Below are 25978 nucleotides of genomic sequence, written 5' to 3'. Positions count from 1 at the left end.
CGATCCTGAGCACTGCTGACTGTCTGACATGTTTTTTTTATGTCCAGGTTCCCTGGTTTGCAAACATGTTCTAAAAACAAGCCAAATGGTGGTGGACATTAAATAACACCCCGGGTGTAAATGAATCTCTGAAAGTGTGTGAACATGGCCTTTATAACCAGGGCAACATCTGACCATTACACTGTCTAGGATTACTTAAGATGAATAAAGGATGTATTTTTATTTATGCTGGTTGGACATACACTACAGAATTAATAGTTAGACATGTTAATTCATTTCACTTGATACACAAGAGTTCAATTTAGCAGAGAAGTGGCTTCCGAGCTCCAGGTGTGATAGTTGTTTCCACAAGAGGGTGGTGCTGTGCCTTTTATTGCTCCCAGTCATACAGTTGAAGTCTGTTTTAGACTCTTCAGAATTGGACAAAACTAGCTGAAACTTGGCTGGAATCCATTATTTCATTCATTGATACGGGTTAAACTGTGACTTAAACATTTTCTTCTGAGTATACCAAAAACTGGCATAGACATTTTTTTCTTGAGAGCAGACTGAACATGCAGAAGCCATTTGTCGCTTGGAGTTCGATCTGTTTCTTACAGTGCTGTTGCTGACAGTCTAAAATTACCCAAGATGGCATTCAGCTCCATTTTCTTCCTTCAGTGTTTCAGTTCACACGTATATTGACCTGAGAATATAAGTACCATGCCAATCAATATAAAAAAAAAAGCATAAAAAAAAGCATGTATTTGTTTCACCGGAATCAGTGATAGGAAGTTTTTATTCCACAACATTTAAACATTTTTTGATGATCTGCTCATCAGTACATGGACCATTTGCAGTGAGAGGCTTCAATTCAGACAACTTTATATTGCAACAAAAAGTCCCATTGACCTTCATTGTACAAACCATTTCTCTTATCTGTCATGTCTGTCAGCACAGGCCCAATCTGCTCTCGCATCAGTCGGAGACGCCAAACCGCACGTCCATCACCCGTACTGCTTTGCAATCTTCACCCGTACCTCAAGCTAAGGATAAAAAATACCATGTGAGTCTAAAGTGTACTAAAGTCATGCCACGTAACTGGGTGATTTACCCTCACACACGCTGTCCATCCTGTGTTTCGAAATCACATTAGTCATGACTTGCCCTACCACATGCATGCACACACACACACACACACACACACACACACACACACACACACACACACCCTACCCTGTTCCTTAACGCTGTGTGGGCCAGGCTCATCTGAGGCGTTTCTATGACGACGGGACATGAGGAGCAGGCATCACCTCAGATACCTCAACTAGATAATCTCAACTCAGTTTACACACACACACACACACACACACACACACACACACACACACACACACACAGAATTTCATGTAAATCCAATCTTAATGGGGACCTGAAAATATAAAGAGTCTGTAAAAAATAAAATACATACCAAAATACACAATATAAATATTCAAAATGTATAAAGGAAACCAATTTCCTTTAAAATGTAAAAATGTAAAAAAAAAATTTACTTTAAATTCCTAAGTAATAAAAATTCTTCAAATAATTTGAGTAAAAGCAAATTATTTAAATTAAATCTAATATATTTCAGCAAACAAAAATGAGTGTAAGTATAGATATAGTTTTTTACAGAACCTTTTCTATTGTAAGATGCAGTATATTGCAAATATCAATAAGGAAAAAGCGGATTAAGTAGGAAAAAAGAAGAAAAATATGTCTTGTTTTTACATTTTTTTCCAGCAGCTGTAGATCTTTTGTGTGGTCATTGAAATGTAGCTGGGATGAAAATTTTGCTGAAAACTGGTTAAAGATATTATCTCTCTAGTGTGCCTCCCTAGTGACAGGAAATTCACCTGCTGTATGGAAAACAGACTGTATGATGGATTACTGTATGCTGCCAACTCAAAAAATTTCACAAGACAGTAGCCTATACTATACCTTTAGTCAACTGCAATAGCTTGAAGCTATATCATTATTAATGCCGTTCTGCAAGACACCAAAAAAACCTTTTGTCATGAGCTGTCTGTGTCTAGGATGAGCCCAATTTTCAAGGGTTATTTTACATTGTGTGTTTTGGTATAAAGAGATTTGAGTGTGTGCATCTGTGCATTTGGCTATTTGCTGGATTATTGGATTACAGTCAGACTGATCATGTGACATGCAGTGACCCTGCTTATTACCCAGATTATGCCAGAGCACAAGAGGCAATCTCTTCTATCTCTTTTTCAATCCATCCCTCCAGCAGTATGAGTACTTGTTCTCTCCTGATATCTCCTCATATTTAACTTCAAAAGTCTTCAAACTCACCATCACCCTTTCTTCATAGCTGTATGCTGACATGAAGGTAAGATTGACCTTCAAATCTTGCAAAATCCTTTAGCTGCTTTCTCCTCAATTTCAATTCAATTCAATTCATTTTTATTTGTATAGCGCTTTTAACAATTAGAATTGTTTTAAAACAGCTTTACACAGATAATGTGGTAACAAAGAATGAATAAGATTGTTCTTTATAAGAGTTAGTTTGTTCCTAATGAACAAGCAGGTGGTGACTGTGGCAGGGAAAAACTTCCTAAAATGGCATAAGGAAGAAACCTTGAGAGGAAACAGACTCAAGAGGGAACCCATTCTCATCCGTGTGTCACTGAATGTCCATTATTGATTAAAGATAAACAATGTTAAGGTGTGCAGTGATGGTGATCCAATTCAAACTGTAGTCCTAAGTCATTGTAACAGACTGTTGACATTAAGTACAGTCCAAATCCATCCTCAAAGCTCCTGTGTTACTCAGTAATTTCATGGATCCCCAAGCCGTGTGAAACAATCCCCAGCTGCACAGAGTGGCCTTCAATCAAAGAGAACACCATCCATAGGCAGGCCTGGACAAAGCAGACAAATCCAAGGAGAAGAGAGGGGCAGAAACAGTTGTCACTGTTACCTCAGGAACATGTTTAACTAAACTGAGAGAGAGAGAGAGAGAGAGAGAGAGAGAGAGAGGAAGAGGGAGATAGAGAGAGAAGAGAGGTGACAGGGAGAGAAAGATATATGGATCATTAAGTATACTTATTGTTGTATAAATGTTAAGGACACTGTGCAGTTGGGGACTCCGGCAAGACTCGCTATGGCAGCATAGCTGAAAGGGAGAGCCAGAAGGTAACACAGACATGAGGGATCTCTGGGATAAGAGACGGCCCACCACACCACCGTCAGCAAACCTGAGTGAACGAGTGAGAGTGAGGGGACGACAGCATACAAATATCCCAGTTCACCGAACACTCTATATCCATGATGCCTCCAAATCTGCTTTTTTACCTAAGAAAAACCAATAAAAGGCTGGACTAAATTAATATGTTCAGCCTCGACTTAAACACTGAGACCCGAACACAAATTGGAAGGCTGTTCCATAACTATGGGCTTTATAAGAGAAAGATCTGCCCCCTGCTGTAGTCTTAATTATTTGAGGTACCAACAAATAGCCTGCACCTTTTGATCTAAGTGGGCGTGGGGGATCATATTGGTACAAAAGTTCACTCAGATACGGCGGCAGGAGAGCGTTATACATCAGTAGTATTATTTTATAATCAATTCAAGATTTAATTGGGAGCCAGTGTAGACTGATTAAAACAGGGGTAATGTGATCTGGTAAGGATTCTTGCTGCTGCATTCTGAACTGAAGCTTATTTTTGCACTTATCCTGTAACAACATCATATTTCAAATTTTAGCAATTTTTCTAAGCTGAAAAAGGCAATCCGGGTAATGTTATTCACATGAGCCTCAAAGGAAATGGTCAATTATCATACCAAGGTCTTTGACTGCTTAACACACTGAGACAGAAAGACCATCCAGAGATGCACCGTAATCGAAAAGTTTACTTCGAGCTGCATGCGGTCCGAGTACAAATACTTCCGTCTTATCCGAGTTGAAGTTATAGGGCATCCACTGTCTAATGTTCTTTACACACTCCTCAACTTTGTTAAGCTGATCTCTCTCATCTGGCTTTACTGAAATATACAACTGTGTATCATCAACATAGCAATGGAAGCTAATACCGTGTTTACGTACTATATTAGCATGATACTAACAGGATTTTCACTAAAACATTGCTCAAATAATAAGACTGGTTTCAGTAAAAAAAATAACAAGTCATCCTGTCAGTTTGTGATGCAAAATGGAGAGTTTTGTAATAAAAGACTGCAAATTGCAATTTGTGGTACACTGATGTCATGCTAGTTCAAAGGAATAAAGTCTGAAGTTGCATTATTTTTTTGTTTCCTTATAGCAGAGGAGGGAAGTGACCTAAAACTATCACTAGCATCAACAGAAGCGAGTTTGGCTGCCAAGTTTAAAATGGGCTGAGAGAAAGCATGACAGCTCACAGAGGCAATGTTTGGCCCACCGAGATCAAATCCTGTTCCCAATTCACATATCTTCCTCATTCAGCGTCTGCATTCGGTTCATTAGGTTTGCTGGCACAATAAAGGCGCTGGCTCTCTTACTGTTTCCTCATAGGACTTAAGCCTCTAGGCATACATCTAAAAAACGTACTGCAGCATAAAAACTTCGCAGATCGGTTCTGTGTGCCAAATTTAGCAATGTTTTATGGTTTTTAGTTTCAGTTCTCTGCTCTAAACTCAGAGGTTTAGGTTAGTGTGGAACGGAGCTTCTCCTCGGCCGTCCCTTCCGTCAGAGCGGGATTTAGTGACTACATCCAGCATGTGTTTGGAAGGGAGTGCTGATTTTTTGACAGTAAGCTCCTGAATACAATGATTTTCCACATGTGCAAAATAGTGGCCATGTTTGATAAGCAGGAAAAGCATACACTTATCTTTCTGGCATTTTGCAGATCTGTGACCTCTCATTTACTCAAAGCCGTCTGATATGCCCCAAAAGTGTGGTTTAAATAAAATGAATTCAATCCTACAATCAGGTTTTTTCTCTCGCTGACTTTTACAAAGTATAAAATATGACAAAGTGCTTTTGGTACTTGAGTCCCATTCAGGAAAGGATGAAGATGTTTTACTGCAATCAGTGGCTATGTCCACATTAATCCATGGAGATTTGAAAACTCTCTGTCTACACTAGCGTCTGCAAACGATTTCTGAAAATTGTTTCTGCACACTGAAACATCTAACCAAAATCTAACTCAATTCTAACTTCCCCTTCACTGAGCATGCGGAAAAAAATAAGTAATTTTGAATTGATAGAATTGAGTGATTATTTGGTCCAACTTTAAAAAACCAATCTGAAGGATATTCATATTAATCTAACAATGCTCTCAAACTAAAGATCAGACATAATGACTGCAGTAATTTTTTTTTTTTTTCAGTTGAATGGGTCACATGAATAAAATTACCGCATTTTGAATATCTCAGTCCACAATACAACATGAAAGGAACATTTTTAAACATATCCACTTGTGGAATGAAAAAACTTTCTTAACATGGAGGAAAAAATGAGGAGGAAAAAACATTGTTTATCTGAATGAATGTAGCAAAACCAGGAATTCCATCTCACACTCATATAAGTATAGAGTGCTTACTGAACATGAGTTTAGAATAATCAACCACATTTTGTAGCACAAAAACAAGATATAGGTTTTTTTTACATAAAATCAAAAAATCACAAACCAAAATCTTCAACCTCTTCTGATGCTAAATTCAGCAATTTTTGCTTAGTTTCTGACACTCATTAGAAAAGAAGGACGCATTAATTTTGGTAGGAGAGAAATTGAATTGTTTGAGGTATGAAGTGACTAAATGCATGAATTGCCAATTAGGATACGTTCCAATTTTCATAACATATTACATTCATGCATATTTGCGTATTCAAATGTACACTACCGCGCGTATAGTACTGTGTGGCACATTGCTGCCCTCTATTGCTAGCTTGTGAAATAACACCAAAAAATAAAGTATACATCAGTGGAAAGAGTCATTACCTCTGACCGTAGGCAACACTGCATAATCTTATTAGGATGCCCCTAAATATCCTGTGTTTTGCTCCTTCTCATGTGCTTTAGGATTGACATGCTTTAAACATCCCATAGGACATTATTGAGAATTATAAGGCAAAAATCCCAGTTTTACATTTTCAGATAAACAAACAACCTTGAAAATATGTACACTATATTGCCAAAGATGGTCTGTGCTTTTCGAGCATCACATTCCACATTTAGTCTCAATTTGCTCTTCTATTTTCCCACCACTCTTTTAGGAAAATGTTCTACTAGATTGTGGAGTGTGTTTGTGGAGATTTGAGATTTGCTAATTCAGACACAAGTGTGTTGAGTAAAGTCAGGTACTGATGTAGGGTGAGGTGGCCTGAGGTGCAGTCAGCGTTCCTAAAGGTTTTCAATAGTGTTGGGGTCAGAAATCTATAGCAGGATATATTTTAAACCATGTAAAGCATGTCTTCATATAGTTTGCTTTGTGTACAGGGCCATTGTCATGCTGGAACAGGTTTGGGTCTCCTAGTTCAAATGGTGGGAAAATGTCATGCTACTGCATCACCACCCTATACAATTGTGTTTCTTCGGCTTTGTGATAACAGTTTGGGAAAGAACCACATATGAATCTCCCCTGATATGCCAAACAGTTGTGTCACTATTTGTCTGATTAAAGACTGAGTACCACCAACATTACCAAGCATTTAAATGAGCAGCACTAATAAAGTGACTTGTAGTGTATGTGTTGATGTGCTACTTTGTTGTACTATTTTCTAGCAGTTTTTTAGCTTGATAGTATTGTTTTGCAGAGCGCATTAAGATATATTTTTTGCTGGAGACTACAAAGCACTTATACAGTAAGTTACGCTGGATAAATCATCAATCAAAAGATACTTAAAAGAGCACATGCTTAGTGTTATAATCCTCTCTCTCTGTCTTAGGTGAAGTTAGAGGGAGGGTCTAGATGAGCTCCAGGAAACTTAGCAATCACCTCCATGGATCATAGAAAAACCCCCAACCCCATTTTCCCTCTCCTTCTGCTCCTGATTGTCTCCTGGATGTGTATTGGTGGACCAGCTCGCTCTCCTCTTCTCCCCAGTCAGCCCTTCTTGATTCTTTGGGCTGTACCAAACAGGGACTGTCTTGGCCGCCCTGACCCAGCAGCTTTTGGGATGGAATGGGAGGGACGTGTGGCTGAATTTTACGAGGACTCACTGGGTCTTTACCCGTATTTTAGTGCAGAGGGAGAGCCTGTGAATGGTGGCCTTCCCCAGCACACCAGCCTGGAGCACCACCTCCAGAAAGTTGAAGCAGACCTCATAGCAACTTTGCCACAGGCTGGGGCACCTGGGCTTGGGATGCTGAAATGGAAGAAATGGGAGCCGCAGTGGACCAGAAACCGGGGTAATCAGAGGAAGTATCTCAGGACTTCGCGAGCATTACTTCAGGGTTTTTTCCCAGACTGGAGTGCAGACGAAGTGGAGAAATGGGCTCAGGTGAAACTGCTACCACAAATAAAAACACACAGGGCTACCTTGTGTCCATATCTGTCATTCAATGGTATACCCATTTTGTTTTAAGCAGAATGTCGACATACTGATGTCATTTCCTGCCAGGTTGACTTTGAAGCAGCAGCCCAAATCATACTCATGGAGACCTTGAAAGACCTAAAGAGACTCCGTCCACAGAGGCTGTGGGGCATGGCTTCGTACCCGAACTGCTACAACTCAGATTCTACTCAGATTCTGCTGGAAAATTACACAGGCCGCTGCTCTGCTGTGGAGATGGCACTAAACAATGAGCTCATGTGGCTATGGAAGCAAAGTGATGCACTTTACCCCATCCTTGCACTGGAGAAATTTCCTGAAGGGACCAAGGGCGCATGGCTTTATGCATCCAATCAAATTAAAGAGGCATTAAGAGTGGCCGCTTTAGCAGGGACTACATTTGAGCTTCCTGTTTATCCACTGGTCAAGAGTACATACATCTCCTCCAGTAGCTTTCTCTCTGAGGTAATAATTTATCTAGGAATCAAGTCATATGGTTTCTGTTCCAATGGTAATGGGTAACTTTGTAATTTCTGACTGGAACTGTGCATCTAGTAGTGTGTGTTGTGTGTATCCATTGTGTTCATAACTGTGAACTGTGTATTTTGTGTACTCTAGGCTAATTTGGTGAATACTGTAGGAGAGAGTGCTGCTATGGGTGCAGCGGGAGTTGTTATCTGGGACAGATTCCTTCCGACTAAAACACAGGTAATCATCTATCTACTGGCTCCATTAGTCAACAGTCTTCTATCAGTCCATCCGTCCGCTTATGAAATGTATGAATATGCTGATGAGTTGTTACCACCCCCAATTAGTGCAAAATCCCACCAACATACTAGTATGTCTTTTGTCCACCAGAAATTGTGCTTCGATCTTACATCTTATGTGCAAGAGGTTCTGGGCCCCTATGCTGTCAACGTAACCATGGCAACGCGCCTTTGCAGCATCTCACTTTGCAAGGGACTTGGCCGCTGCGTACGCAAGAAACCAGAAGACCCTGTCTACTTGCACCTTCCTCCTGCCCACTTCCTGCTACTGCACCAGGGAGCAGAGGGTGTCCGTGCAACAGGGCAACTCCCCCCGAATTACCTGGATGCCTGGAGACAGAACTTTCACTGCCATTTGTTTGAGGCATTGGAAGGAGCAGCTGCTGATCAGGAGTCAGTTGGGATTGAGAGTGGTGGTCAGAGGCCACTGCCCACATTAAAGCCATCCAATATTGCTGCTCATACTGTGAGGACAGGTCAAACTGTAGGGATTGAGAAAACACTTGTGCATAGTGAGAAGACAGTGGCTCTCATAACGCCTGCTGAACAAGAAACATCAAAAAGTGGAGGCCCCACACAATTCGCCACCATCATTCTTTTCTGTGTTCTGTCATTCTTCAGACTCATAAACTTTGACTTCTAAATCTTGCTTTATGACAGATGGGGCTTACAAGAGGAACCATTTGGCCTTGATCTTGTTTGTTTTTTTGCTTGAATTGTCCATCAAAACTATCTATAACTTCTATATAAGTTCAAGTTCAAGTTTATTTCTATAGCACTTTCCACAATGGACATAAGTGAAAGGAAAATTGTAGAGATGGTAGCAAAGAGATGTCAAGACAACGAAGGCCTGAACTAAATAAAACTAGCTTAAACCTGTGCTAGTGTGGATCTATAATATTTGTGTTGTGCTTAGGCTACCACAAAAAAATAGAAAAAATTAATCGTAGCATGTCTTCCTGCTTGAAACCAAGAGACAAGTGTAGTAAATTATGAGTCACAACTCATATTACCTCTATTCAGCAGAATATGGTGCAAGAAGACATTTGGGAATGTGGCATCCATGTAAACAGTCGGGTTTCTCCTGGGACATTTCTATATTCATAGCTTGTGCTGGCACATGAGGGAACCGTACATTTTCGACATTGTGACGGAACGTGCCAACTACCAAACAGCTTCAAGTTATGAACATTTGGGGACAAGGTCATATGTGTTTTGCTTTACCTCAAAAATGAGCGCTTGTGCATGAAAAGTAATAAGACTGCTGCTTTTAATTTGCATGTGTAAGCAAAAAAGCAACATCATCAATCATGTAGACACCACTGTCAGTTCTGTGACAGTTGTTGTCTATTTGTATTTACTGATAATCCATTACAATACCTTTCACACCTTTAACAGCACTGGACCAACTTATACTCCTACAGTAGCCTAAAAATCTATTAAGCATTTACATAGAAATCGAAGAGTTGTGACTTTCAGTTGAAATGTGTTATTCCAGAAAGTTTATTCAGTAGCGCAGACATAATAAACAACCTCTGAACACTCTGACCTTGCTTAACTTAGTGTATGGCTGCAATGCAGATTTCAGCTAGATGAAAGTCATGTAGTCATGTGATCACACGATAACGGTCATGGGTCATAAAATGGCAAATGTGCGAGATACACAGAGGTACACAAGAGCAATGCTCTGTGAAGGAAAACAAGTTTTGATGTGATTTCGGAACGTTACGAGGTGCAAAAAAAACACCTCTAAAGGCATTTGTGTAAACAAATAGGACATGAATATAGTTCCTCTACTTTAATTCATACACTCTCTACCAATGCACCGCTCTCAAACACTATTATTTAAAGACAAAAAAGAAAAGAAAAAAAAAAAAAAAAAAAAAAATATATATATATATATATATATATATATATATATATATATATATATATATACCGATAGTAATTTCCCACTTTCTAAAGTTTGGTGCAATTGTTTTGTAAGACAAGGAAGTAAGTGTAGGATACATTTGTGCATATGAATAGCCAGTGTCTTGTCTGTCATGCATGTGCGCACGTGTGATCCAGTAAAAGACCCGTATTTGGTGGAGGAAGGCCGATAAGTGCATCATCAGATTTACAAAATGCTGCAGAGCCGGTCAGCCAGTCCTGTCACCTCTATCAGTCCATCTGTTCAAGCTGTCCAAACTTACCTCTAATCTTGTGTTTAGTCTTTGTCTTATCGTTAATCTGGGACAGACACACAGATCTAGCTGTGTTTACAGCAAATCTGAACCATCTGCTACACCATCACAAACAGCATGAAATGATACTGAACAATAGTAAACAGTGTTTAAAAGCAAAGGCATACACTATATGGACAAAGGTTTGTAAAGACCGAACTATAACATTTGTATGTGCTTTTTGAACATCCCATTTCACATTTAGTCCCCATTTGCTGTTATAATAACCTCCACTCTTCTGGAAGGGCATTAGAAAAGTCTGGGTGAGGAGGCTTGAGGTGCAGTCAGCATTTCAATTAATCTCAGAGGTGCTCAGTAGGGTTGAGGTCAAAGCTCTTTCGCAGGCTACTCAAGAGCTTCCACTCCAACCCATGTAAAGCATATCTTTATAGAGCTGCACAGGGGCATTGTCATGCTAGAACAGGTTTAAGTCTCCTTGTGAGATAAGGGGAAAATATTATGCCACCGCATCCAAAGACTTCTAATACAATTGTAACCTTACAACAGTTTGAGGTAAAAATACATATGGCTGGAAAAGTCAGACGTCCCAATGCTTATGTCCATGTTGTGTATCTTCAGCGTCTCTCACCCTGTTGAAGGCAGAGTATGTGCATATTATAAAAAGTCACATTTTATTACAGCCTTCCAAGTAGTGATCCCGGTCAAAGTATTTGGATGATCAACAGTGCTTACATTTACAGTTTGTACTCAAGTTCAGCCGTAAAAGAGTTCAAGAGGGAATACACACTCGTGCACACACGCATACACCTTCATCTCTAATTAAGATGTTATAAAGCAGAGATTGAGGCAAATGCAGAAGTCAGCTGGCAGGATTGCGATCTGCGTAGAGAATTCACCTGAAATTCACACTCAAGTCTCACTCTTTACTGTACCATAGCTGTAGCTCTTTATGCCACCTGACCAAGACTAGACACAGCGTGCCTCATTTATCAAACTGCAGATTTATTCTTAAAACAATTTAAGGAGCAGACACACAAAAATGAGACTTGACTGATTAGCACACGTTACTGCACTTCTAAATAAAATCACAGAAAGAAACAATCCACAAAAACAAGACAAGATTTTCGGAGGATAAAAGAAAGGGCACCCTATGAAATTAGGAAGGGATAATGTTCGTATGTGGTAGCTGGCACACTGAAAAAAACTTCATGTTTAGCCCTTGTTGTTTTTTTTATACACTTTATTGTGGATTACTGAAGGAGTCCTATTTTAATTCCTTGTGGAGAGTTTTAAAATAAATATGGATTTTGCACAACAAGCCAAGTCCCTTTGGCTACAGTGAATCGACTGTGGCATTGAGCAAAAAGAACTAAATTGGAAGTGGGGTAGTTGGCTGAGCCAGGGTGCTGGCAGTTCAGTGGTTACTGATCGGAACGTTGGGGGTTCAAGCCCTTGTATTGCCAAGCTGCCACTCTAGGGCCCTTGAGCAAGGCCCCTTACCTTCTGTGTGCCAGGGTTGCTGTATCATGGCTGACCCTGCACTCTGAACCCTGAATATGCAAAGAAAGAATTTCACTGTGCTGTAATGTGACAAGTATAAAGCACTTTTTTTGGTATCTCAGTGGTTAAGATGTTGGACTTCTGATCAGAAAGTCAAATCCCAGCACTAACAAGCTGCAATCGCTGGGCCCCTGAGCAAGGCCCTTAACCTTCAACTGCTCAGTTGTATATATGAGACAAGGGTGTAAATGTAAAATGAAATATTGCGCAAAAGTAACCATTCCACGAGTAGTAGTCTGTAATGTTCAAGTTCAAACATATGGGGACACTCCACTCTTTTATTTATTCATCTTCAGTAACAAATTTAGCCTGGATCACAGTGAACACACTGCCTTCCCTCAGATTGCACAGAACAGAAAGCCACCCTGCACAAATCCATTTTAGTGCTGTAGTTTTATTTAAAGCCAATATTTTCCTGTTTTTTAGAGGTTAGTCAAGCTGGTTTGGTTGAACCAGCTGCATGACCAAATGGTCCAATTGTGTTCTCATCTGACCACATCACATGATTCCTACTGTAGTTCCCATGATACTTTTGTGCCATGCAACTCTTTCAAACAGCTCGGCTGTTTTGTTGATAAATTTCAAACTTAACAACCCAATTTATGAACCATGAATAAAGTAATTCGATTTTAGAATCAACAGAACTGCTTAGTACACACCATTATCCTTACTGTGCACATGGAAAGTGTGCTTACAAATAAATAAGAACAAATGAAGAAAAGCCATTTAAGACAGAGGACAAAGATGTTTTACAGATGCATTATAATAAGTATAGAGTTTAATAGTTCTAATTTGAGAAACTGTGAGAAAAGTCCTTGGTGTCATCCGATCTCATAGCCAGTGTTTCTGGAATAGGCCCCAGATTCACCATAACTCTAACCAGGATGGAGTGATTAAAGGATGAATGAATGAAAGAGAATGAGTTGAACTATTGGCGCTCCCCACCGTAACGAACGAGTTACTTTCCAAACGACCGTTCGTACCATGAATTTGTTTGTAAGTTGTTACTGTGTTGGTTAATGACTACGCATTTCTCCTAATGATGTAAGTGCTATAAATACTATCGAGTAAACAATTCGGTGCGCATCATGTAGACTCGTTACGGTCGACGCTATCCAGCGTCGTTTCGAATTGAATTTTTCCAAACAAATTTCACTTTGAGGACAGGTTTGTTCATACCTGCGAAAATTCGGAAAGTGGGGAGCGTCTGTATATATAAATATATATATAATTTTTTTTTTAATAACATTTATTTTTCCTTATCCTGGATGTTAACATTTCCAGAATTTAATGTAGATGCAAAACAGTTACATATATTTAAAAAAAAAAAAAAAAAAAAAAAAAGTTACAACCTTTGAGGCATTATGGAAGCCGAACATTGTTTACACATGGTTTCTTTCTCAAAACAATGTCCTGTAAACCCATTTAATTTTCAGAATTATTTACTTATTTAGCTTCACAAAACACTTGCAGCATTTGCTTGACAAAGCCAAAGATTTCGAGTTAAGTATGATTCTGGATAATTCTAGTAAATTTATTGTTATATTGCATTCTTTGAAACACACATATGCCAGACAGTTCACTAAATTGCCGTATTGGAAGCAGACACGGAAAGAAACGGACAAAGGCTGGCATTTGGGGACTCTCCAGCACTCCATTTCATTCCCTCGGCCTGTTTTTTAAAATCTTGCTTTACTCACACGTCCTCCTTTAGTCTGAGGGTTCATTTAAAAAAGGCAGCAAGTTTAGCCTCGGTGCTAATGTCCCTCATGACTGTCACCGTGGCAACAAAAGGTCCAAAACTCTCAGGATGATTACTAGGTCGTTAGTAGAACTTACTAAATTAGAACTTATCAGTAGTCACAATGAAAATGAGGAACACAAAGCATCCAGTCTGTAGACTAACCAACACCCAGAGGGAGAAGCACACTAACAGAGAATGGCTTTGAGAACGTTTCCATAGCAACAAATACAGATGTGGCACATCTGACCTAATTAAAGAACTTTAATGCCATCAACAACTCGCCTTTTAAAACACACACACACACGCACGCACGCACTATAAATAATCCCAGTATCGTGCATTCAAAGAGATGAAAAAAGATAGAGAGAAAAAGAGAGAGCGCTTTCTCGTGATTGCGACGTCAATCCATTGGACGGAGTTTAAACACTAGAGTCTATTTCACTTTCCAATCATTCTAAGGGGTGGAGCCACAACAAGAGGATCGCTGCCATTAAGAGGTGTTGCAGAGTCGGAGCGCAGCGCTCACGGAGCGTTTCTAGGAGACGAGATAGTTAGCAAAGTGATTCGGTCGCGTGATAATTAGCAGAGGGCGGAGCTGTCGCAGAGCATCTCCTGGAGCTACAGAGCGTAGTCGTGCTCATTATTATTTGCAGATGGCTTCCAGAGCGTCCAGCGTGCGTTTGATGTCTCTGATCTGGGCCGCGAGCGTCTGAATGGGCTGCATGGAGCGATCCAGTTCCTCACAACGTGCCATCAGTGTGTACATTCCCTACAAACACAAGCGCAACAAAATATCTCATGAACATAAATAAGAAGATAATGCAGATAATGAGGTCAGTAATAAAATAAGTTAACAGGGTGAGTAAAAAAGTCTTGTACCTTTATGCTCATATCTACAGACTCTCCCAAACTGTCCACAGAGTCTCGGTATGTCTGGATATAACCAACACTCAATGCTGTCATCTGTATAAAGAGAAAGGCATGATTAAATGAGGAAAGGAGAAAAATTAAGGTTGAAAATATTACAATTTCTTACATTTACATTAATCCATTTTGCAGAAGCCTTTATTCAGCGTAACCTGCAATTCTCTCATACAAGAAAATAATATTCTTTAAAAATCAGGAATAACTAATAATAAACTATTATACAGTCTATTCTATATTATTTAGACAAACAAGAACTAAGAAAATAAGAAGGTGAGAAAGAAATGGTTTAAGTGACACCAGGATCTATAAAGTCTGGACTGTTGTTATAACAAATCAATGAAATTCATGGTACTAACTCCAGCACATCAGTCCTACAACAGCAGATTTTCAAGTGGTTTATTTCTTACATATCTTACATTATGGACACTTCATGAGGCTTCATATCGAACATTATAGAAGCTTCATATCTAACATTATAGAAGCTTTAAGAGACCTGCTTTAACCATATTTGAGTATGAGTTATTATTTATGAAACTAAAGTGAAGAAAGAAAAAAAAAAAGAAAGAAGCAGAAAAGTAGTTAATTTGCAGTAGCGAATAATGCTGTGGTGCTCGTAATTCTAATATTGGATCTAAGATTAAAGGTCACCAAAAATCTTGAAAAAGTGAAGCATAGGATGAACTGGCACAGGCCAAGATCCCAACACTGAGGGACTCCTTGTGCAATGAGTGATTAAAGATTTATGTTCATCATAGATACAAAATAAGTTTTCTCATGGAGATAAGAGTAGAGTCTAGCATTCCAATGAAAAGTAAAGAAAACAGATAAGAATGAGTCAATGCATCAAAGGCTGCACTAAAGGCAGAAAAGGTCAGCGGAGTGAAAATCAGTACAGATCTTTATACAAGCTGTTTTAGTGCAATGCTCGGAGTCGCAAAAGTAATTCCACCATTCTTACAGGCAGTGTGAATTAAAATAATAACTGGGTCTAATATTTTTAGACATTGGGAGAATCAATGGGAAGTTTCAGATAGAACCCAAAACTAATCAAGAGGCTCATTAACGAACTAATAGATAGGGCATGAAATAACAGATGAGCAGAAGAAAAGATGTGATCTAGAAATAAAAAGAACAGAGGTCAAGGTGAGAGATTTTTTTATGTAAATCTGTATCACAGGAGCTGAGCAGACTGAGAGCTTATTTTACTGAGCTCTCGGCATCTTAAGAAGGAAACGTAGACAACAGCAACACAGGTGTTGACCTTATTAAAGAAAAAAAAAGAGTGAGCCAGACTTGTGTACTTTATCAAATGGTTGCAGTGGGCCTTGGCATAAACAGTAAGATCAGTGCTAGAACAAAGTTCAGAGGTAAAGTAAGGTATAGTGTCAGCAGAGTCTTAACAAGAGTTCTGTAACAACAGGATTTGAGAGATTAGTGATGTCAGGAAAGGGGACAGACTGTAGTGCAGCCCAATACGTGGAAGAATCAACAGATCTAATGTTGTGGGATGCTGATCACTAAGTCAGGAAACAAAAATACATGTAATTTCCCAGCTTAGGTACATAAACCATGATCACATCTCAAATAGGCGGCATGAAAGAAGTCTACAGAGTAAAAAAGAGTGGGAGAGAGAAGGAGAGAGCGAGAGAGAATGGGAGCTGAAAAAAAGTGACAGTGAAATGGATTAATATAATCAAAAGTATAGCAAAACTAATTTTTGGATATTGGAATTATAATCATCTGATACGTCCTCAGTGAGGAATGTGCATCATAGATCAGTTGTAAATTGGTTTCAGCTAAACAGATAAAATGAGGACAGTTGGTTCGCGTTTATGTATATTTGAATACTTGATCCACTAATCTGTGTCTTTAAAAAAGTGATGGTTTTATTCTCCATACTGTATTTTTTTGTTGTTAATAATCAGCACAGACAAGCTGATATTCTACGTTAATAATAGCATAATGAAAGTAGATTATTACAGCGTTGGAGAGGTTCACACTTAGAAAGTGCACACTACACTACTAAATAGCATATCAGTGGTATATCTGTAATACTATTTAGGGATATTTAGTACATGCTGTGCGGTTTGAAAAGCTTTTTTGAACAGCTTGACTTAACTGTGTGTTGGCGTTGCACTGGCAGCTCTAAGACTAATCAGATTTGTAGAGAATGGTATATTTTATATCCATATTTTGTGCACGTATTGAAGCTATCTCAAAGGGGTAGTGTGGCACACACTTGCTATTCGACTTGTCAAATTAGATCAGTGATGCATTGACCTTTAAGCAGATGTGAAAGGGATCTGTGTATGTATATATACAGTATAGCGGTTGTGTTTGTGCTCTAGGGTGCTAAAGCTTACATTCTGGATGGTTCCATTGAGGCTGCGGAGCATTATCTCCACACTTTGTGCAACCTCCTGTGTGTGTTTTTGAAGGTCCAGGAGCACACTGGGGTCTATGGGTGGGATGTCAGCTGGCCGACGAAATGAACCACGACCTTGCACCACTGGGCCTGAGCAGTCTGCTGCACACAGCACACAAACATGCTGATTAGTACATCTCTGGAGCTCATAATAATCAGGTAAATCTGTTAATGAATAAATAAGTAAATAATGATTGAAATTATTCTCAACACTAACAAGTTACTGAAGTCATATACTATTGCAGTCGGAATGTGAATGGGGATTACAGGAGACACACTCACAGTCGGTGTCAAGGCTAGGGCGGGAACTCATTTTGATTTTCTGCTCCAAGTTCTTGGTGATGAAGTGAGTGAGATCTCCGTCATGGCTCACTGTGCCCTCCAGTTCTAAAGCGCTGGAAATAGTGGCCCTACGGCCCTCACCTGCTGCAGCCCGTGTGCCGCCTCCGCACGCCTCACTGATGCCGTCCAGACTCTTACTGTCCTGCATTCCCCGCACCACCCGCTCCCGTCCAGGGGCAGAACGCACCCGCACCTCTGCCATCACGTGAGCCGGCCGTGGCCAATCATCAGGTGCTGGAAGCACCGCAGGACGTGCTGAACTGGGTGCAGGAACCGGGACCAGAGGCGGGGCCTGGTCGGGGGGCGTGGAAGCCGACAAATGGCAATCATCATGAGAGTTACAGTCGACTGGTTCTGTAGGTGGCGTTTGTGATGTGGTGAAGTCTTCAGTGGTGGCCTCTTTTACTGGCTGACGAGACAATGAAGATCGAATGCACATCACCCTTTACAGACACTTTAACTTTAAATTCCAAGTCTGCAAGCTGATCAAGCTCTTGTTGCTAATGAGCATAGAGCGAAATTAAATTCGGGGTTGTTACAGTTCTCAAGACCGTCAGACAAAGCAAACAAGCCTGAAATGATAACATAATCCTGGCCAATCCCAAAACATCTCAGGGGTCAAGGGTTTGCTAATGCAAGCAGCATTCACTTTTGTAATACAGTAGTACCTCGGTTTGCGAGCATAATCCGTTCCGGAAAAGTGCTCGCAAACCAATTTGCTGATATATCGGAGCGATTTTTGCGTTGCAATTTAATGCGTTCCAGACACCCAAAGATTTTCATATAAAAAAAAACTATACAGTACAATATACAGAAAATAATACAATTATAACTGATGTCAAATTAGATATAAAATAAATAAACCTGATCTTTATTGTACCTTTGAGAAGACTTGAGGCTGAGGCTAAAATGAGGTGTGGAGGTGGAGCAGGAGAAGGAGTAGGATTCTTTTTTGGAAGGAGAGTATTCTTCTATTATGATTTTGAGAAGACTGTCACCCGAATCACTGCTTTCACTAAACTTCCGCTTTTTAAAATTCTTTTTTTTTTTTTTTTTATTCACTTGACTCTCTTTTTTCTTAACTAGAATCAAAAGATTTTCCAATGACATTTGTTTCTGTCTGCTTTTTAATAGGTCATGGAAATGTGACTTTGCATTATCATTAAAGAGATTGACCACTCTAATCACTTATTTGGGTGATTTTTCTCAAAAAAAGTTTGCACTTCCACTTCGAACATGCCTTCCTAATATCAGCCGAACTGATTTTCTTCTTTTTGTTCTCCTCCTCCTCGATGCTCGTATATCGGATTTTCGCTCGCAATCCAATGCAATATTTTACAAAACGCTTTTGCTTGTACCACAAAGCACCCGTAAACTTGCATTACTCGCAAACCGAGGTTTTACTGCACTTTCTTGAGCCAAATCTGCGTATAAGTTCATTAATTTTCACAATTTGCCATTTTTATTGTAAAATTTAATACAATTACTCTAAATTATTTAATCAACATAGTTATTCAAAACATCTAGAGGTAATAATGGGTCAGTGTTTTAGTTCACAGATTAGGTGTGAACACCATTTTCCCCAACCTGACTCTTATCCTACCATGAATATTCCGAACACAACATAACAATAATTAATATGCTTGGGACAATACACTAACACCACTATACCGTAGAATACAATACAAACCCCAAAACATAGTTATAAAGCGATATTAACATAAACCAAACACATTTGATGAATGTCAATACTTTTCTCATGTAACGACAACAAATTGAACCACTACAATATCAATACATCGAACTATAAGATTTTATTTTACATATTTTCTTCCTGACTCATCCAAATTAATTAGTGCCTGGTTACACCACTGCCAGCATTAAACTGGTGTCAGGCCACCTGTGGTAAAAACCAGAGTGCCCATATATAGTCCAGACTACAATGACTTGCTACGAATTTGCTGTGAAATGTGGATAGTGTAAAAATGTTGCGCAACAGTGTATTATAAACCATTTCAGTATTATTTCTTCCAAGTACTTGTGGCGCAATCCTGTTGGCCTTGTGTTTGATAAGGGTATAAGATTGGTGTGGTTTCAGAACAAGGTTTCTACAGGTCTACAATGCAAAAATGAAACACTTTATGGATATAGACACGTTTTATTTTGACCTTAACGAATAAAATATTGAATGTGGTTGGGATTGGTCAGGATCATGCTTCATTTTTGGTTTTAGAAAACAAGTCAGCTTTTGTAACCTGGACCGTATTCAGCAAAAGAATTAGTGTGCATTCAACACTTTGCTAAATTCTCACCTGCACAGTTACGTCTGCGGTCTGCAAACTCTCTGTATTGTTTTCCACTTCCTCTCCATCTCTTCCATCTTTCCCATTTCTGAACTCCTTCTCCTCTACTCCTTCCCACCCATCACTGGCTTGTGTGTGTGGCAAAATGGAGGTTTCCATGTAAAGACTGTCTTTGGTTACTGGTTGGGAGTGAGACGTGTGTGTGTCTGTATGTGTGAGGCCATCCGTGTTGGTGTGAGACGCTGAGTTTGTGTGTGTTTGTCTGCACGCAGGATTACTTTTGTGAGGCGGGTGTGTGCGAGTCTCAGGAGTTCCTTCCTGGTTGTCTGGCTCCAGACGAGCTACTCCATCACGACACTTCTGCACCCGAGAGGTCGAGGAGCCATTAGTGGCTGCCCAATTGCAAGCCTCTGGAGAGTCAGGGCTGTCTGTCCCATCTGTCTCCTCCAGCACATTGGGGCCAGTCCCAGAGGAGTGGCTCATCCCTCAACCTGCTGCATCAGAAAAATAAAAATGTTGTATCAGTATGCCGCTATCGTAAACTCTATCAGAGCTCTATCTCCATTGTGAGTTTACTTTTGCACGTCCACAGTATCATCGCTGCTTCCTCGAAAGGATGTTCGGAACAAAAGTATGAAAACAATTCTTATCTCACTTACGTGCGCTGCAAAATATGTGAAACAGGTGGCCGTTTTTTCTCTTCATAGGGTTAGAAGTGCCAGTTTATAATTTTCACCTACCTTGAATCTACAGGTTCTGTATGTTTTCTTTTTTAACCACACCATATGCACACATAATTATTATAGACATTTTGCACAATATATCATCCCTTTCTCTCCCTTTACAGATTTATGATTGTGTATCCCTTTATGATTGTGTGTGGCTACCTCTGCTGCAGAAATGTGTACAAAAATGCTTCTCGGATTTCAAGTGGCACAGATCAGGCATAACATTATGACCAATGACAGTTGAATTAAATAACATTGATTGTCTCTTCATCATGGCACCTGTGGGTGGGATATATTAGGCAGCAAGTAAACATTTTGTTCATTAACATCTTCAGCAATTTGAGCTACAGGAGCTCGTCTGTTGGATCGGACTACACTGGCCAGCCTTCGCTCCCCACGTGCATCAGCACGTCTCGGTTGCCCATGTCCCTGTCGCCGGTTCACTACAGTTCTTTCCTTGCACCACTTTTGATAGATACTGACCACTGCAGACTGGGACCCCACAAGAGCTGCAGTTTTGGAGATGCTCTAACCCAGTCATCCAGACATCACAATCTTTTTTCCTGCTTCTAACACATAGACTTTGAGGACAAAAATGTTCACGTGCTGCTTAATAAATCCCACCCACTAACAGGAATCATGTTGAAGAGATAATCAGTGTTATTTACTTCTCTATTGACTCTATTGCCTAATCGTTATATATTTCAACATCCACTGTCAGGAGGAGACTGCATAAGTCAGGCTTTCATGGCCGAATTGCAGAAAAAGTAATTCGGAAGAACAACAGGCAGACTTGCCTGGGCTAAGAAACACAAGGAATCGCCATTTGATCAGTGAAAATTTGTCCTTCGGCCTAATGAGTCCAAAGATTTTAGGTTATCACTACCATGTCTGTTAAAAGTGACATCGATGTGAATGAAAAGCAGCCAACAAGTACTCCACACTACATTAATATTGTCGGAAAACATTTCCAGGTGACTACCCTATGAGTCTGACTGAGAGGATGCACAGTTGTCATCAAAGCAAAAGGTGACTACCTCAAAGAATCGTAAATATATATATTCTGGGTTGTTTAACATGTTTTTGGTGACTACATTATTCTATACATGCTCTTTCGTAGTTTGTAGTGGATGTAGTTTGGATGGGTGTGTATGCAGTGTTGGAAACAATACAAAACAGGAATAAACACTGCATAATAAGGTTGTATCCAAACTTTTGAGTGGTACTTTATGCCACGTGACATGTGGATGCGGTTAATACGTTGGACTACTAGTTGAAACCTCAGACACCCAAATCCCCACTGATGCTTTGACGGCAAGAAAAACTCCTCAACTATCTAGTAATAATATACAGATGTTTACTTGATATGAACTACTGAATAACACTGCACGATTACTGCCATAGCTGAAATGAATCCCACCGCAGCTTTCATGACACTTAGTTCACATCATCCACAACGAGCTGCTCTTTAAGTTCAGGGCTAAAAATATTCTAAAATATTTCCAGTGACAGCAGCTGTTTGACTGTATTTTCACGTGACCGAGTCTTCTTGATCAGCCATAGTGAGCCAGATTCAGGAACTGAAATCAAATGACGACATTAGCCAGCTAGCAATAGCCAACAGAATTACCTTAAACACACAAACTGGAGCAATGATTAGCGCGTTTGTATTCCTGACCCGAGTCCTGGCAAACAGAACTCACTTAAAGCTCAGGAGAAGTAAAAATCATATCAATGTTGCTGCCACACGAATCATCTGACAGCAAGTAGCCCTTCCTCTGGACTGACGCGGGGAAGCAGGGCGGCTGTGGAGCCTGGCGTTCGCTCAGCAGGCCTGAAACGTCTCTTCTCGCTAACTTAATACAAGACTTAACGGTTGTTAGTCTTCCGCCAATCAAAATATTTTACCCTTAACTTTCACTAAGCCGTGAAACACAAACCAGATGAATATTTACCTCTTCACTTCTTTCCCGAGGATGAAGGTTGCCAGGAAACTAAGTCCGTTGTAAATATCCGTCGTGTAAAAACCGGGATGAAACTTTGGTTCCGCGTTAGTCACTGTGATGGAAGCAGTCTAAGTTTAGTTTTCGACACCATTGAGTGAAAATTTATATATATATTACGTTTTGTATATTTTCTACGCCACTTTTTTAAAAAGATAAATGTGAACGAAGATTTAGTTAGGAAAGGAACTGGGTCATAAAGATAGTAATAGTAAAAAAATAATGTCTCTGTTTGAGTGCCTGCCTGCCTGTCTATCTATCTATCTATCTATCTATCTATCTATCTATCTATCTATCTATCTATCTATCTATCTATCTATCTATCTATCTATCTATAGATAGATATCTGTCTACCTGAATAGTTAGAAAAATGGTTGGAAGCTAAAGAACATATGAATACAATTAATGCTTGAAACAACTTAATCACTTTGCTTCACGTCTAATATATTATATATTTTTACATTTCTAATTAACAGGATCAACAAGAAAAGATCACCAAAAATCACCCCAAGCAGTATATAATAAAAAATACATGTATACATGTTATATATTATATATTACATATATAGTATTATATATTATATGATTTGTAGTATCATCATGTGGCCAAAGATGGCGCCAGTCAGCTGACTTATCATAGAGCTCAGCACTAAAACCCAGTGTGCTTTAGCTCTGAATGTCTCCGTACAAGTGATACAAAGTTTAGAAGGTTTTTACAGTCCTTGTTTAGCTTTTTATGGCTAAAAAGAATATTTATATCTATTTTTATAGGCTTTAATGGTCTTTCCAAGCCATGGATCAGTTTTTGGTTTAAGTCCAGAGCCCTGGGCCCAACCACTGACTATGAAATATAATAGTCTGTTATTACCACCAATCCACACTGCTAAGGCAGACTCTGACAGTGACCCATGGTCCACACCCATGTTTGTCTTTCTGTCATAATGAGGACCTTCAATTGATATAATTAATTTAATACAGTTAATTAATGCTAACCCTAATCCCAACATTTAACCCAAGTAACCAAAAGGACGCCCTTTGACACATTTTTCCTTCTTCTTCTTCTTCTTCTTCTTCTTCTTATTATTATTATTATTATTATTATTATTATTATTATTATTTTAAATTAAATCTGCAGTTGTTATGTTTCAGTTTTTTTAGTGTAGATCATCCAAATGTCCCCATGAGCTCAAACGGCCAAAAGTAATATCTAATGAGGGATAATTGTTCAACCAACATACAAACGTGCACACAAAACACACAAAGACACACACACACACACACACACACACACACACACACACACACACACACACACACACACACACACACACACACACACACACACACACACACACACACACACACACACACACACACACAGTACTTAATAAAGTGGAGCAGAATGATGAAAGGAGTTTTCATGTCTTTAGCTCCCCTTTGATCTGTAAGTCTTTTTTATCTCTCTTCACCATGTCCATGTTTTACTATAATGCTTCAGATCGTAACAAGCGGTCAGCAGTACTTCGATGTGATGTACAGTGTGGCCAGATGCGTTGTTGTAGTTATAATTAACATTTGGCAAAGGATAGGAAAACAAGAAAAACTGCATCCAAAGAGAGGGCTGTGTAGATATTTAAACATTTATTTTCTACTGATGCTTTTAACACTATTGTTATTTCAAATGGGCATAATATTGTATTATGCATGTTTGGATGCAATGAACTCTGTCTTTCTCTCTCTCTCTCTCTCTCTCTCTATTCCTCATGCTCTCTCTGTCTCTCCATTTTTCCCCTGTTGCACTCTCTTGCTGGCACTACGTTTAATATTCATCATTGTGCAAGCTCCTATAGAGTTCTTACGTATCCAAGGCAACACGCCTAACTCGTCTCACAGTCTCCTGTTTTGAAGGCGGGTAGAATATAATCTCACTGCAGCAAGCTGAGCCCACATCATATTCCAGCGGGTCATGCAGAGTTCAAGGAAGTCTGCCTCCTCAGGCACAACCTGATCATTTACACACCACTCACTGCGGATACTGTGGGTGACGCACAATGATCCAGGCTGAGTAAATAATGTGTATGTGTTTCAGTGCGATATAAAAGCAAGTTTAAATGGACAATGTTTATTTGATCAAACCAGAGTTGTAATAGTAGGACTGCTCATGTAATAAATACTTTATACTAAATGTTCTACAAGGGAACCAGCCAAAGATCCCATTTACCATATAGGACTTTGTTTATTATTGCAGAAACACAACTTTAATTAGTTTATAAAGATATTGGTTGTCCAGTTATTGCTTTTCTTTTGCCCATTGAGTCAAATCCTGGCCACTTCGATCATTAGTATCTTGCAGATTATCAAAAATTTATGTTTATATTTTTTCTCTTTCTCTTTGTGCTCAGCAGGACGTCATTATTCTACAAAAAATATTCATACAAAATATCATGTCATTGTTATTATATTTATATTAAGGAACAGTGTTACATATTTATTTCTCCTTCATTGCAACATAGGGAACATAACGACACAACTTTTGGAATGAATTTGCCTTGATTTGACCTTCTGGTTTCATATACTTTCTTTTTTTTTATCACACACACACCATGCGTTCCTCCATCTTTCCGTCAATATTATTGGGTCTTTGTACTCTTTGACCACATTCATTTCCTTTGGCCCATTTGTGTGAGTGTGTGTGTGTGTGTGTGTGTGTGTGTGTGTGTGTGTGTGTGTGTGTGTGTGAAAACTCATAACGTGTTCTCTCTTTGATTCCAAGTATTATAATACTAAAGGCATGCACAATTGGGTTAGCTGGCATGGTGAATTTCAAATATGCATATCAAAAAAAAAAATTATATCACATGAAAGATTGAGTGCCAGAGAAAAAGGACTGAAAGGGAAAGAATGAACGACCGCCTGTTCTGGCCTTTGCGTCGAAAAGCATGAACGTAAGCCTTTTTAGGTTTTTGCCTTTTTCATAACTCATGTGAAAACTGATCTTAAAATTGGTATTCTGACTCAGACACTTGATACAATCTGCCCAGCCCAAATGTACACAGTGGTTCAACCAAATCTACTCAAGAATTCACAGAACGGTTTATTGTACAAAGCACTTCTACCTCAATGACGTCTGGGAATTCCAGCAATGGGCAGCGGCTGAGTTGCAGACTGACCTTATTTTTCAAATGATTTAAACAAAAAGAAAATATATATTTTTGTAACCTAGCATTGATGTGGTATAAGCTAAGCTGAGTGTGCTTTTCTATTTTGGATAGCAATTACAGATGAGAAAAGATTATAACGATCAGTATTGTCTTTTCACTTATTTTTGCCATAGTTACAGTATCAAATATCTGAATAATTGTGATGAATCTGATCTCATGTACTGTACATACTCTTGAAAAGCGTGTTCTACCTGAAAAACCCTTGCATAAAAAGTACTACATTGTGCCTTTAAAAAAATTCCCACAGAATGACAAGAAAGAG

At 39.3% G+C, this 25978-nt stretch overlaps 2 protein-coding genes and 1 long non-coding RNA gene across 9 annotated transcripts in view; 1 reads left to right on the top strand and 2 right to left on the bottom strand.

Moving 5' to 3' along the window:
• The window catches only part of LOC124400438, a 2418-nt gene extending 356 nt beyond the window's left edge, over positions 1-2062 (bottom strand). The window contains exons 1-3 of one of the 2 annotated variants that reach the window (XR_006928385.1): positions 1960-2062; positions 907-1025; positions 1-685 (exon numbers count right to left, since the gene is read on the bottom strand). The exon at positions 1-685 is cut by the window's left edge and continues 356 nt beyond it. This is a non-coding gene — a long non-coding RNA (uncharacterized LOC124400438). Of the gene's footprint in view, positions 686-906; positions 1026-1215; positions 1288-1959 lie in introns of those variants that run through there. The other variant, XR_006928384.1, reaches the window with a different exon arrangement.
• A 163-nt stretch (positions 2063-2225) lies between these two features.
• si:dkey-72l14.3 (Glyco_hydro_56 domain-containing protein) lies at positions 2226-9907 on the top strand. Of its 3 annotated transcripts, XM_046870497.1 has the most exons (6): positions 2227-2365; positions 6773-6820; positions 6905-7459; positions 7580-7975; positions 8129-8218; positions 8369-9906. In XM_046870497.1, the coding sequence occupies exons 3-6, from the start codon at positions 6959-6961 to the stop codon at positions 8918-8920; spliced, it is 1539 nt and encodes a 512-aa protein (XP_046726453.1). In that variant the 5' UTR covers positions 2227-2365; positions 6773-6820; positions 6905-6958; the 3' UTR covers positions 8921-9906. The 3 variants fall into 3 exon arrangements, with proteins under 3 accessions (XP_046726454.1, XP_046726452.1, XP_046726453.1); XM_046870498.1 differs by lacking the exon at positions 6773-6820 and having other exon boundaries at positions 2226-2365; positions 7201-7459; positions 8369-9907; XM_046870496.1 differs by lacking the exon at positions 6773-6820 and having other exon boundaries at positions 2226-2365.
• A 3527-nt stretch (positions 9908-13434) lies between these two features.
• Positions 13435-22529, bottom strand: borcs6 (BLOC-1 related complex subunit 6). Of its 4 annotated transcripts, none has more exons than XM_046872153.1 (6): positions 22448-22529; positions 19774-20258; positions 17402-17870; positions 17058-17221; positions 14647-14730; positions 13435-14536 (listed from the first exon to the last, which is right to left on the bottom strand). In XM_046872153.1, exons 2-6 carry the CDS (start codon positions 20245-20247, stop codon positions 14411-14413), a joined length of 1317 nt encoding a protein of 438 aa, XP_046728109.1. In that variant the 5' UTR covers positions 20248-20258; positions 22448-22529; the 3' UTR covers positions 13435-14410. The 4 variants fall into 4 exon arrangements, with proteins under 4 accessions (XP_046728109.1, XP_046728110.1, XP_046728111.1 ...); XM_046872154.1 differs by having other exon boundaries at positions 17058-17218; XM_046872155.1 differs by having other exon boundaries at positions 17543-17870.
• Between the last annotated feature and the right edge of the window lie 3449 nt (positions 22530-25978).

This window comes from Silurus meridionalis, chromosome 17 (genome assembly GCF_014805685.1).
Source record: "Silurus meridionalis isolate SWU-2019-XX chromosome 17, ASM1480568v1, whole genome shotgun sequence".
NCBI lineage: Eukaryota > Metazoa > Chordata > Actinopteri > Siluriformes > Siluridae > Silurus > Silurus meridionalis.
Note: the sequence above shows the minus strand (reverse complement) of the source record. Positions and strands in the feature narration are given on the sequence as shown.